We start from the raw sequence: 13058 nt of genomic DNA on the forward strand, positions 1-13058 counted from the left end.
TAGGTAAGGGGGCGCGGCGGCGACGCGGGGGGGGGGGGGGGGGGGTGGGGTCACTAGGAACGCAGAAGACACGGGAAGTCGCACTGTAGATGCATGTGTTCTGCATCCCACCTGCTACCTCATTACCCCGTCTCCTGGGCTTGCAATAAAATAGACTTTTTTCTTTCTCCGGGTCGGTTGGTCAGCTGTCCTGGAGAGCAGAGAGGTTCAGCCGCATGGTGCCTCTGCGCTCTCTCAGCAGCCGCCGAAACATTTCTGAGCCGAGGTGGTAATTGGCGGAGGACAGAACATCCTGCGGCGAGGCCCGCAGATCAATCCCTGCACATTTTAGTCTTTTTTTTTATTTATTTAAGAACATGTTCCTTTTCAGGGATTGATTTGTTTTAGGTCAGCTGAAGATCACGCCTTCGACTGCAAAAAGCTTCTAAGATATTACTTCAGCAGTGTGTGGACTTCTCATGGGAAGATAACCTCTAAGAAGGGCGCATACTCTTATTGGATTGCAGCACGCCAACATTCCACTCTGCATTCTTTATGAACAAATATGTTTAAAGAAGAACTTTTTTTCAGCCTTCTTTAAGTAGCTTTTGGAAGTATTAATATTATATGCTTCCTTTGGCAGTGGGTGGCAATGCCACTGTGTAATCTCAGTTTCTGAGCCCATATTTTGATACTGTCCAGCGCCTGCTGATGGCACAGGTGTGCGCAGCCTTTAAAATAAAGGTGTTAGGAAGGGTTCAGGGCTCCACCTGGGAGACAGGAGGACTCCAACCAGGAGTCAGAGTGGAGCCCAGTGCAGCAGGGTGCTGCGGGTTGAAAGAACAAGGGTACAGGTTAGCACAAGACTGAGACTGTCCGGAGGAACAGACACGTGGCCTGAGGCCGGAGCAGCGGTGCTGCAAATGCAAAGCCAAGAGGCTGGATGTGCACGTGTTGCCAAGAGATGCTGAAGAACCCCGGCGAGGGTAATGGCATTGTGAACTTTCATTTAATAAAAGTGGGCAAGGAAGCCCTTGCATGAAGATTTCAGCAAGTGGATGCGTCCTTAATGCGCTACTGTTTGGAGCTAATTCTCGGACTTACCTTTCTGCATTGCAATGTAGTCTTCCAGAAATCCATGGTACAAGCCTATGCTTCCTGCCTGCTGCATCCATTTCCTTTCTGTTAGAACGGTGGCCACTGTGCAGTCTATTCCCCTGGCCACCAGTCCAATGACTTCCCCCCCTGTAGTTCTATTGCAGCCATCAGGGCCATAATCATGTTCCCAGATGCTGCAGGGGGTGGACCCGGGAGTCTGACTCCTGGTCTGAACCGCTCTCTCTCTCATTGCATCATATTATTGACAGACTAGCTCCCTGGTCTGTCAGGCCAGCTTTCCTGAGATTGGGCGGTGCTGTAACTGACCAGAATGGAGTGTACACATTGTAAAGTCCAAATAAAGTTTCATAAAAAAAAATAAAAGAAATGGTGACTGCTCTGGCAATGTTGGAAACACTGCAGGAGGAGGTAACGGTCCCAATCTTAGCTCTGCCCATCTCCACCAGCAACTCCGCCCATACACTGCCACACTCCACCCGTCTTATACACTCCTCACACGTCCTGTATATCGCAGTGCCTTATAAGAGATGTAGTCTGCACTGTATGCACAGATATGATGTGCAGTCGTCTTGCAGATCCTCCTGGATGCAGGAAGAAGCGATCTATAGGAAGAGGATGGTGATGTCACTGGCTGCTAAAAAGAAGAAAAGTGAGCGCTTGTAAGATATATTTTTACAGCGGTTTGCTTCCCGTGACTGAGGGGATCTACATATACACAATGTTGTGCATCCCGGAGTAGTTCTTTAACTTTATTTGGTCCCTTTGCTGTACCTCCAGCTTTCAGATTTAAAAAGGAACGTCGCCCTTATCCTAAAATTAGTACTGGCAATTTACAAATGGATATTTATAGATAATTGCCGGCTTCTTATTCTTTTTATACCTTATTTTTCTTGTTTTTTCCCCTTGCTTCTGACGATGGGCAGATGAATCTTATCTCCCTCCCTTATCTTACTTCCTGGAACCCATGGTTCACCTCCTGGAATGTGACAATGCACATCATCTATTGGGGGGGGGGGGGCCTTCAATTCCCCCCCTGTTCTCCTTAGGAAGGCACTGGTGATGATCCCAGGATGCATCTGTGTGCCCAGGACTACATCCCCAGTGCCTCACTCAACCAGGAAGTGGGAATACTGTGATTTGTAAGTAAAAGCAAAAAATGTTTCATTAAGGAATGCAAAATAATTTTAGAATGGCATTCAGAGCGGCATGTTGATGTGATTTGAGTAAATTGGGGTAAAGGTCCCCTTAAACAGTTTGCCTTGGGCAAAGATATGACTTGACCCTGGCACCTAGGGCTGGTCTCCCAGGTCTTCTATATGCCTCAAGTCCCCTTTGCAGTTGTTGCCATCGTTTACATGTATGATCCTATAAAGAGACATTTTTCCCCATTTTTTGTGTAACTGATTAATTGTATCTTGTACATTTCATTCTCTGTGCAATAATCTTTTGGGGCATCATGCAGCTCATTTTACTTGTGAACTATTTTTAGACTATAATTATATATTTTACTTATAATTTCAGTCACGGCATCTAAGACCAATGACATTTTTCAAAAACAAATCTTTGACCCAAATTTCATTCAAATACCATTATTATTGGAGACCTCGTGCAGCTCATTCACTTAGGCCGCCATGATCTAATTTACATTTCATTTCAGTCACGGCTCACATCTGTTTTAAGACCACTGAAAAGTCTAAAGGTGCCCATACACCTGGGTGAGCCCGCGATCGTACGATAATCAGCAGGTGTATGAAAGGCGTGCGACCGTTTCTACTGTAAGGTCGCACGTCTTTTGTCTCCCAAGCACGCTTGAAAACCCGCCGAGGATCGTACGATTGTCGACGGCTTAGTGGCGTTCTCGGGAGACAAATGCCGCACGGGCCGGTGTGTGCATGCGCACACTGCCCGCTCAGCATTGCAATCATCGGAAGCCCTCCCCTCAGCGGGGCGGGCTTGCGATGATCGCAAGTACGATCTGCCTGTCAAAGATAGGCAGATCGTATGAGCTTTTAATTACCTTACAACCATCGCAGGATGAAAGTCGTGCGATGGTTGTAAAGTATTTGGCCAGCTTTATTTTCATTCTTGCTAGGGATGTTCAGATACCAACTACCACACTCGGTACAAGTACAGATACTTTTCCAGCTCCAGGATTAGACTGCAGAAAAATTCAGAAGTTAGGAGGCGGCTGTCATTTGTAAGGCCCCATTCACACACTAATCGGCCTGCACGTACAGCTCCGTGCTGCGTGCGGGGCCATACCAAGTAGCTGCCGGGAAGGACAGGTGCTGCGTGTGATTAGAACGCAGCCCCCGTCCTTCTCTATGGGGCTACGCGGACGTACGCCGCCCTACGCTCGCCTCATTTGCAGGTCCGTAGGGGTGCGGGTGATCGTATTCATACGCTGCAGGAATGGATCCTGTATGCGTCCCGGCCAGAAAACCCGCACCCCTACGGACCTGCAAATGAGGCGAGCGTAGGGCGGCGTACGTCCGCGTAGCCCCATAGAGAAGGACGGGGGCTGCGTTCTAATCACACGCAGCACCTGTCCTTCCCGGCAGCTACTTGGTACGGCCCCGCACGGAGCTGTACGTGCAGGCCGATTTGTGTGTGAATGGGGCCTAAGGAGCACACAGAGCTCCCGGGATTTGTACATCTCTGTTTCAATGTATCATTTTAAATAAACATATATAAGTGATGCACCGATAACATTTTTTCAAGTACAAGTACTGATAAGGAAGTTCGGGGAAGCAGAGCTAAGAGATAGAGAATGAAAATGACGGTGTAAATTGAAGCTCCCAGCCATCCCTCCGGTGTTCTCTGCAGCTTCCAGCCCGGCCATCCCTCCGGTGTTCTCTGCAGCTTCCAGCCCAGCCATCCCTCCGGTGTTCTCTGCAGCTTCCAGCCCAGCCATCCCTCCGGTGTTCTCTGCAGCTTCCAGCCCGGCCATCCCTCCGGTGTTCTCTGCAGCTCCCGGCCATCCCTCCGGTATTCTCTGCAGCTCCCGGCCCGGCCATCCCTCCGGTATTCTCTGCAGCTTCCAGCCCGGCCATCCCTCCGGTGTTCTCTGCAGCTTCCAGCCCGGCCATCCCTCCGGTGTTCTCTGCAGCTTCCAGCCCGGCCATCCCTCCGGTGTTCTCTGCAGCTTCCAGCCCGGCCATCCCTCCGGTGTTCTCTGCAGCTCCCGGCCCAGCCATCCCTCCGGTGTTCTCTGCAGCTCCCGGCCATCCCTCCGGTGTTCTCTGTAGCTTCAAGCCCGGCCATCCCTACAGTGTTCTCTGCAGCTCCTGGCCCGACCATCCCTCCGGTACTCTCTGCAGCTCCCGGCCATCCCTCCGGTGTTCTCTGCAGCTCACGGCCATCCCTCCAGTGCTCTCTGCTGCTCATGGCCATCCCTCCAGTGCTCTCTGCTGCTCACGGCCATCCCTCCGGTGTTCTCTGCAGCTCACGGCCATCCCTCCGGTGTTCTCTGCAGCTCACGGCCATCCCTCCGGTGTTCTCTGCAGCTCACGGCCATCCCTCCAGTGCTCTCTGCTGCTCATGGCCATCCCTCCAGTGCTCTCTGCTGCTCACGGCCATCCCTCCGGTGTTCTCTGCAGCTCACGGCCATCCCTCCGGTGTTCTCTGCAGCTCACGGCCATCCCTCCAGTGTTCTCTGCAGCTCCCGGCCATCCCTCCAGTGTTCTCTGCAGCTCCCGGCCATCCCTCCGGTGAAAGATATTCACAGGATATTTGAGTGTCTACCCAGAATTCCTCTGCACACTCCCGCCTTTCTCAAATGGTTCTGCGATTCTCTCTCCATGAAAGTCGTGCCTTTGATTTAGCTTTCACGACATTTGACCTATTTTCCTGTGTGACTCATACCATCGGGAGCTTTGACGACTGCAGCGGGAGGCTTTGTGGATAGGATGCAGGGCTTGTCGCTGGTTCCTAAAAGCCATTTCTTCAGCAGTTTCGGAGGCGCTTGCATGAGAATATAAAGCCGTGTGATTGAACTGCTTCCTCGATCATTACGATGTGTGAATGCCTACCCAGTGATCAGAATAATACAGCAATATCATTGCCTGGTAATGAATGGTTTTTGGCCTGTGGTGACTGAACACATTGTATGCCCAAACGGACAGTATGTTCGGTGTGTCATTGGTTGGTCATGGAGTTGAAGAGGAGAGAGGAGGCAGCGGAGGAGATAATGAAGGAAGAAAATTGCCACTATGGTGCCTAAAAATGAATCAGTTGGGGGTGGAAAAGGCAGAACGGCAACTGGTTGTGCATGAGAGGAGCACAAGAGACAGAATGGGAGATGGAATGAGAGGAGCAGCAGCTGACCATGGAACATTGGCAGAAGAGAATGCAGAATAGTAGCGGAAAGAGAGTTAAGGTTTGCGAAGATTACTTTTTCATTTTTTAAAACTACAAAAAATTAAAATGCCGCCATCACTGTCATACAGTATCGCAACCTGTTTCCCCATTTATAGTTTATATCCTGCTTGATTGGCTCGCTGCTTTTCCTTTGAGCTACAAGTCAGTGAATGGGCTGTACTGTTTCTTCTATAGCCATTTACCTTTTATTCCGTCTTCGCACACATTCTGCATATACTGTGGCTACAACCAGCGCTATGTCATGCTTGTATAGTTGGTGTAACTGTGTCTAATTATTTTTTGCCTTTTTAAAACTAACAACTTGGAAGGGGGCCGAGGCGCTGAACGCTTTTTTCTCCTCAGTATACACTCGGGAGGGAAACGGGTTTGACACACATGATAAATCATCTCATCTGGAGTACGCGGTCCAGTTCTGGTCACCAGTACTAAGAAAAGATGTCCTTGAGTTGGAAAAAGTGCAGCGAAGGGCAACCAAACTAATTAGGGGTATGGAGGGCCAGAGCTACGAGACGAGGCTACTAAATTTAAACATGTTCACATCGGAGGTGAGGAGATTAAGGGGGGATATGATCTCCATGTACAAAATGTTCAATGGTGGGAGCAACATTAGCGATAAACTGTTTAAAATTAACTCCATTACAAAAACTAGAGGCTACCACCTAAAATTGGTGGAAAAAAAATTCCAGCACAAGGGGCGAAGGGGGTTCTTCACAGTTAGAGCGGTTAAGGTCTGGAACTCACTGCCACAGGCGGTGATCTCAGCAAATGTGGAAAACTTTTGGACGATTTCTTAAGGGACCGCAATAGACAGGGGTACAGGTAATAGACAGGGGTACAGGTAATATACAGGGGTACGGGTAATATACAGGGGTACAGGTACTCCTAGAATGAGATCCTAATAGGTTGGACTTGATGGACTTATGTCTTTATTCAACCTCAAAAACTATGTAACTATAAATAGGAGTAGATGGGCTGGTGCTGTTCTGTTATTGGTGTCAATATCATAGACTTTTGCTGTATTGTTGTTGGCTGTCACATTTAAACTCCTGCTTTAAGTGTTATTGGCAGACACAGGTAGACTGCCGCTGTACAATGTAATGCATTGCAAATTGATGCAATGCGATCAGCCGCACGGGAATGCAAGGCACATTATGCCTGCGGTCCGCTCCGAACAAAATAGTGCTTGCAGCATTTTGTTTGGACCGGACCGCAAGCATAATGTGGCTTGCGTTCATGTGCAGCCGATCGCATTGGCTTGGCTACGGTGCCATTCACTTCAATGGACCGCCACACCCACTCCTGCCCCACAACATAGTAAGCCGGTGTTCTATCAAAAGCTCCAACTCGTCGAAAACTCTCCAACTACCTCACTGCCGGGTACTTACAAGTTGGAGATTTCGACCAGACGGCGTTAGACTGCAAAACACATAGACTGGCGGAGCTTCTGTACGGCTGCATTTTAACACTATTCAGCAGGTGGCAAAGTGGACGAGTATTCTGAAAACGCTATGCGCGCATGCGCACCGCAGAGCTCCAGTCTTTCTGACCACCGGAAGTGAGGTAGTTGGAGATCTCGATGAGTTTGAGCTTTCCATAGAACACCGGGCACAATGCGATGCAGTGCGTTGTGGCAAGTATTAAGCCGGAAACGCACTGCATCTGGTGTGAACGAGGCCTAAGATGTAACAAAGGGTGAAAAGAAAGTATTACAACAAACAGCATGTGTCAGATTTGAGGGTCTCGAACCCTGAGAAAGCATCATGGCCTGCGTCATGTCATCGAAGAAGATGCAGGAGGATCAGTGCAAATGGAGTTGAGGTTTCCCTAATCTTTTGGAAATATTTCTGTGATTGTTATTAAAATGTCTTTGTTTACATCCAGCACCAGCTTCCTATTACTTTAATCTCGTGCTTCTTGGTGGAATTAGTTTGCACCCTCCGGGAAGTGAACCGTCAGTTCGGCTTTGTGAATGGGATGTTTTGGCTTCTTTTTATATAAGTAATGGGAATTAGGCAAATCACCAGTCTCGGAATAGAAACAGATGGTCGGTGAGTGCGCACTTTCCAGTAACCGACCGTGATATCTAAAATACAAGTTGCGCTCTGTCATTTAATTTCACTTTTTAAAGAATAACTCCACTTTCTGACCATTCTTCATCCATATTCCATAGTCTTCCCCGAGACTTAATGATCCATATAGTTATTATAGAGGATTTATATAGCACCAACAGTGTGCGGAGCGCTGTACAATATAAGGAAGACGTTACAATCACAATACAATTCAAGACAAGATGGTAAGGAGGGCCCTGCCCCTGGGAGCTTACAATCTAAGAGGGGGGGGGGCAGTAATACATGAGGAGGGAGCTGTGTGGGGGATGAATTGTTTGAGAACGCGATGGTTGAGGTGGAATCGGCTTCCCTGAAGAGATGAGTCTTAAGGGATCGCCTAAAGGCAGTCAGGGTGGGAGACAGACGGACAGGTTGGGGTAAAGAGTTCCACAGGATGGGAGAGACTCTAGAGAAGTCCTGGAGGCGAGCATGGGAGGAGATGACGAGGGAGCTGGAAAGCAGGAGGCCTTTGGAGGAGCGGAGGGGGCAGTTAGGGTGATACAAAGTGGGAGATATAGCTGGGGCGGAGTTAAGTGTAGGGGTAGAGGAATACGGTGTAAAATTAATTTTTTCTTAAATTCATTGAAGGACACAATGGAGATCTTGATCTCTAACAATGGGTTATAGCGCCACTTGCAGGAGTAGGAAGTGGCGGCATAACCCATTGTTAACAGAGATCAAGATCTTCACTCTGTCTTACAATAGACGCAAGGAAAAGGATTTTATGGTGAATACAAAAAAAATTCCTATTATTCCTTGCTCTCGTAGGCTGCAGTCCACCAAAAGCCTCTTCAGAAGCAGTCTGGCTGGGGGTGACGCATGTGACTTCATCAAGGACAATACCGGACCAATAGTCCTGCATTGTATGTGAGGGCAACAAGGGCCTGCCCACATCTCATAGAGAAGAGGAGTGCACCATTGCACATTAGCTTATTCCTTCAGACTTGAAGGAGAACTCCAGGCAGAAATGTTATCACCCCTCGCAGAGGGGCTACCCCGGCACTGCAAGGGTTAACTGCTCATTTTTTGCCTAGGGTCCATCTCTCTCCGGGAGTCATGTCTGTGAGAATCTTGCAATGTCTCATGGGATTTGTTGTTCCACCACAGCTGGAGGGCCGGGGTTTGGCTACCCCTGCCCTAGAGCGTCCCTCCCTCCTCTGCAGCGGTCTAGGAATCCTGGAGTCATCGCTGCCAGTATACTGTGTATAGGTGGTGAGGACACTGGGGTACGTTCGCTGCAGCGGAGCAAGAGGGAGGCTGCCGGCTCAGAGGATCAGGTGAGTATAACTTTTTTTTTGGACCCTAGGCAAAAACAAGCAGTAAAAACTTGCAGTGCGGGGGGTAACGCCGATGCAAGGGTTAATACCATTGCCATACCGGCCGCCATTGCCGGAGTGCATGTAGACTGGAAGTGGCTGCAAAGAGGGTGCATGAGATCGAGAACACTGAGACCTAACAAAGAATGAAAAAAGGGTGAAAAGAAGGATTTTTATGATGCCGATTGTTTGATACTCAATAATTTAACAAATTAAATGCCATCCAGTTATGGTTTACATTGATTTTAGGAAGCAGTGTCTGCCTTTTTTTTTGTATACGTTTTTTTGGGGAACAGTATCATATTTGGATGGAATTGATGCATTCCACGCAGCATGAAACAGGTCTGCGTCCTTCCAAGTTTGTAAATTACAGTGACATTTACAGCCGCCTTGTCTATACACGTCCCTCCAGTACCATGACCAGCAATCCTCCTCATTCTCCGCAGGCCCGGCGGCCCGGTCACATTTCACAGACGAGATCAACGTGCTTTGTAAGAGCCGACGGGTAGAGCTAGATTGTTGGTTTTTTATTTTTTTTTTGTTTTTAGCCAATCGTGTTCAAGTGTGATTGTACAATCTTCTTTATATACTCCAGGTATATACCAGATCTCATCCTGTGATCACATAGGCTCCCTGTATATAGCAGATCTCATCATGTGATCACATAGTGCTCCCCGTATATACCAGATCTCATCATGTGATCACATAGGCTCCCCGTATATACCAGATCTCATTGTGTGATCACATAGGCTCCCCGTATATACCAGATCTCATCCTGTGATCACATAGGCTCCCTGTATATAGCAGATCTCATCATGTGATCACATAGTGCTCCCCGTATATACCAGATCTCATCATGTGATCACATAGGCTCCCCGTATATACCAGATCTCATTGTGTGATCACATAGGCTCCCCGTATATACCAGATCTCATCGTGTGATCACATAGGCTCCCCGTATATACCAGATCTCATCGTGTGATCACATAGGCTCCCTGTATATACCAGATCTCATCGTGTGATCACATAGTGCTCCCCCTATATACCAGATCTCATCGTGTGATCACATAGAGCTCCCTGTATATACCAGATCTCATTGTGTGATCACATAGGCTCCCTGTATATACCAGATCTCATCATGTGATCACATAGGCTCCCTGTATATACCAGATCTCATCGTGTGATCACATAGGCTCCCTGTATATACCAGATCTCATGGTGTGATCACATAGGCTCCCCGTATATACCAGATCTCATCATGTGATCACGTGGGCTCCCCGTATATACCAGATCTCATCGTGAGAAGTCTTTGGGACGCCGGTCTACCTGGATCCTGGGAAATCTGAGGTTTCCACATCTTACAAGAAGTCACTCCTGCATTGGATTGGTTTCTCACAAGATTCGGGCTTCCAAACGTTCCCAGAATCCCAGGAGAAGGCTTTTATCTCCTCCTGGAATTCTGGGAATGCTGAGACAAAATATGAAGCATCCTATTTTCAAGGGATTAAGAATGAATGGCACCGCAGTGCACCACCGCTCAAAGCGCACCCAGTCCTACTTCATCCTGCCACTGAAGTCATGCCAATGCGTGATCCGAGCTGTCCATGCACGGCTCCCGTGTACTATCTAAAGAAACGTGCTTGCAGGCAAGGAAGAAGCACTTACGGAGTCTCTTATGCATTGAAAGCCTTCATGTTGGCAAATTTTTTATACACTTAAGTTCCTATTGAATAATATTTAAATATTTATATGTCCATATCCTGACCATAAATCTACTTTGTTAACCAGTTGACATCCGCGGTGTTAACCCCTTCATGACTGAGGCCCTTTTTTCCATTTTTGCACCCATGATATATATCTCCCATTTTGGGGCTTCTATAGCCAACATTACATCTGACTCTGGTTAGTCTTCAATGAGGAGTGAAGATTTTCCCAAGGGCAGCATGAAAATTGTCACGTTGATGGGTTCTGTATTATACACAACAGGCAGTAGATAGTTAAAGTGACATTAAACCCTCAGATTTTTTCACATAAAAACAATACTGTAATGTGCGCCTTACTGTAATCCATGGTTGTGTACCTTCTCTTTGCTGCTACGCGCAATTTTAAAGGTTGACATGTTTAGTGTCTATTTACCCGACGTGACCCCGACTTTTATATTTTACCAAAAAATTGGGGTGAAAAAAAATGTTTCATAACATTTTATAGGGAAACATGTTTTTTTTCAAAATTTAGGGTACTTTTTTTGTTATATAGTAAAAAATAAAAACCCCAGTGGTGAATAAAAGCCACCAAAAGAAAGCCCTATCTGTCCCCAAAAAAATGGTATGAAAATCGTTTCAGTAAAGCGTTGCATGACGGAATAAACATCAGTCAAAGTACCGCAGCTCTGAATACTGAAAAATGGCCTGGCCAGGAAGGGGGTGTAACACTATGGCCTTCAAGTGGTTAATGAAGGAGGTTGCTTATGTTTCAAGTTCTAATAAATATTGAAAGGCATTTTACCCAACCATCAGGATCAAAGGCTAGCTCAGGCGTTGTCATAATGAGCTTCTTTGAAGGCGCTGACATCCCGCGTATTAAAGGAAATGGTTCAGGTTATCTGAGCGTGCAAAGGTGTCCGGATACGTCCAGCATGTCTCTTGTTTCTGCCTCTGTCTTCAGGTGAGCATGGACGGCTTACATTGAGGTGGTTCTCTGATCACATATGGCCACCTGCACTTTTTCAGTGACTCAATCTATTCAGCCGAGTCCTCGAGTCCTTGCATGAGCTTAAATATCAGGCAGGCGGGGAATGGCATTTTTGGAATGTAGAGAAATTGGAGCCTCTGTGATCTTCAGGATGGTCTTACCTGATGCACCATATAGGCTTTCAGGAAATACATGACGCCATTACTCTGCAGATATTGAGCAGCAGTGTATAAGACGCTTGTAGATTCACATATTTATATATTTAGCATTGTTGTGCAGATCTATACAATCAATACGTGAGGTGAGCGTTTATCAGACATTTAACGGCTAATATGAATTTGTACCAATTCAAATTTATTTTGTTGGATCCGAAATTCAGTGCCTAATTCAGATCTATTAATATTTTTCTGTTTTGGATTCCGTTTTTTAAATTGAAAATTCACTTTATTTTTTTTGGGGGGATGTGGTTGGAGTGTTGGTCATTGTTTTTCCGTGCTGGTCCTCTGTGCCCGTGCCGCTCCTCCTCTGTGCTCGTGCCGCTCCTCCTCTGTGCTCGTGCCGCTCCTCCTCTGTGCTCGTGCCGCTCCTCCTCTGTGCTCGTGCCGCTCCTCCTCTGTGCTCGTGCCGCTCCTCCTCTGTGCTCGTGCCGCTCCTCTGTGCTCGCGCCACTCCTTTCTCTGCTCGCGCCACTCCTTTCTCTGCTCGCGCCGGTCCTCTCTCTGCTCGCGCCGGTCCTCTCTCTGCTCGCGCCGGTCCTCTCTCTGCTCGCGCCGGTCCTCTCTCTGCTCGCGCCGGTCCTCTGTGCCCGTGCTGCTCACAACAGTCACATGTGCAATTTAGTTTTATATTTCCAAACTAAATTTGGAAATATTCAGATGCGTTCGAATTTAAAGAAGTTCTTCTGAATTTCCATTTGGAATTAAATGAAACTTGCACGTCTAGAGTTTATCAGCATCGGGTCTAGTGACGTAGATGCATCCGATTTTCCATTTGGGAAATATAAAAGATATCCGTGTCTGGTGTTGAAGAACAAAGTTTATTTTTCCTGACTGTTGTGTATATTTCCCCGTCATACATATACATTGTCTCTCTCTTTCCTCCATCAGGTGGTGCGCACAGAAAAGAACAGTCTAAATAATCGTTTCCTTCCCTGGGATGAGATCGAGACCGAAGCTGTCCTCTCCATCGATGATGACGCCCACCTCCGTCATGACGAAATCATGTTTGGTTTCCGGTAAGCCGCTTTTTCACATTTTACTCTCTGAGGTCCTAAGAATTAAGACTTGGCAGCTTCTACCTGACTGCGCAGTGCTTTGTGAACTTGGGTCCGGTCTCCTGGTTCTAGCCAGAGAAGGCTAACGTGTATCTAAACCCAAAATCAAACCGAAATGACGTGTCCTTTTAACCTCCTGTGACTTCAACTGAAATCTCAAACAATTTACAGGAAACTGCAAATCCCCCCCCC

General features: G+C 47.4%; 1 protein-coding gene across 1 annotated transcript in view; it reads left to right on the forward strand.

Annotated features, from left to right (window-relative positions):
- Positions 1-13058, forward strand: part of EXTL3 (exostosin like glycosyltransferase 3) — a 71847-nt gene that overhangs the window by 38487 nt on the left and 20302 nt on the right. Inside the window, exon 2 of the mRNA XM_018574069.1 lies at positions 12700-12827. Within this exon, the coding sequence (XP_018429571.1) occupies positions 12700-12827 (128 nt within the window). The remainder of the gene's footprint in view (positions 1-12699; positions 12828-13058) is intronic.

Source organism: Nanorana parkeri, unplaced genomic scaffold, assembly GCF_000935625.1.
Source record: "Nanorana parkeri isolate BGI_ZX_2015 unplaced genomic scaffold, ASM93562v1 scaffold2711, whole genome shotgun sequence".
Taxonomy (NCBI): Eukaryota; Metazoa; Chordata; class Amphibia; order Anura; family Dicroglossidae; genus Nanorana; species Nanorana parkeri.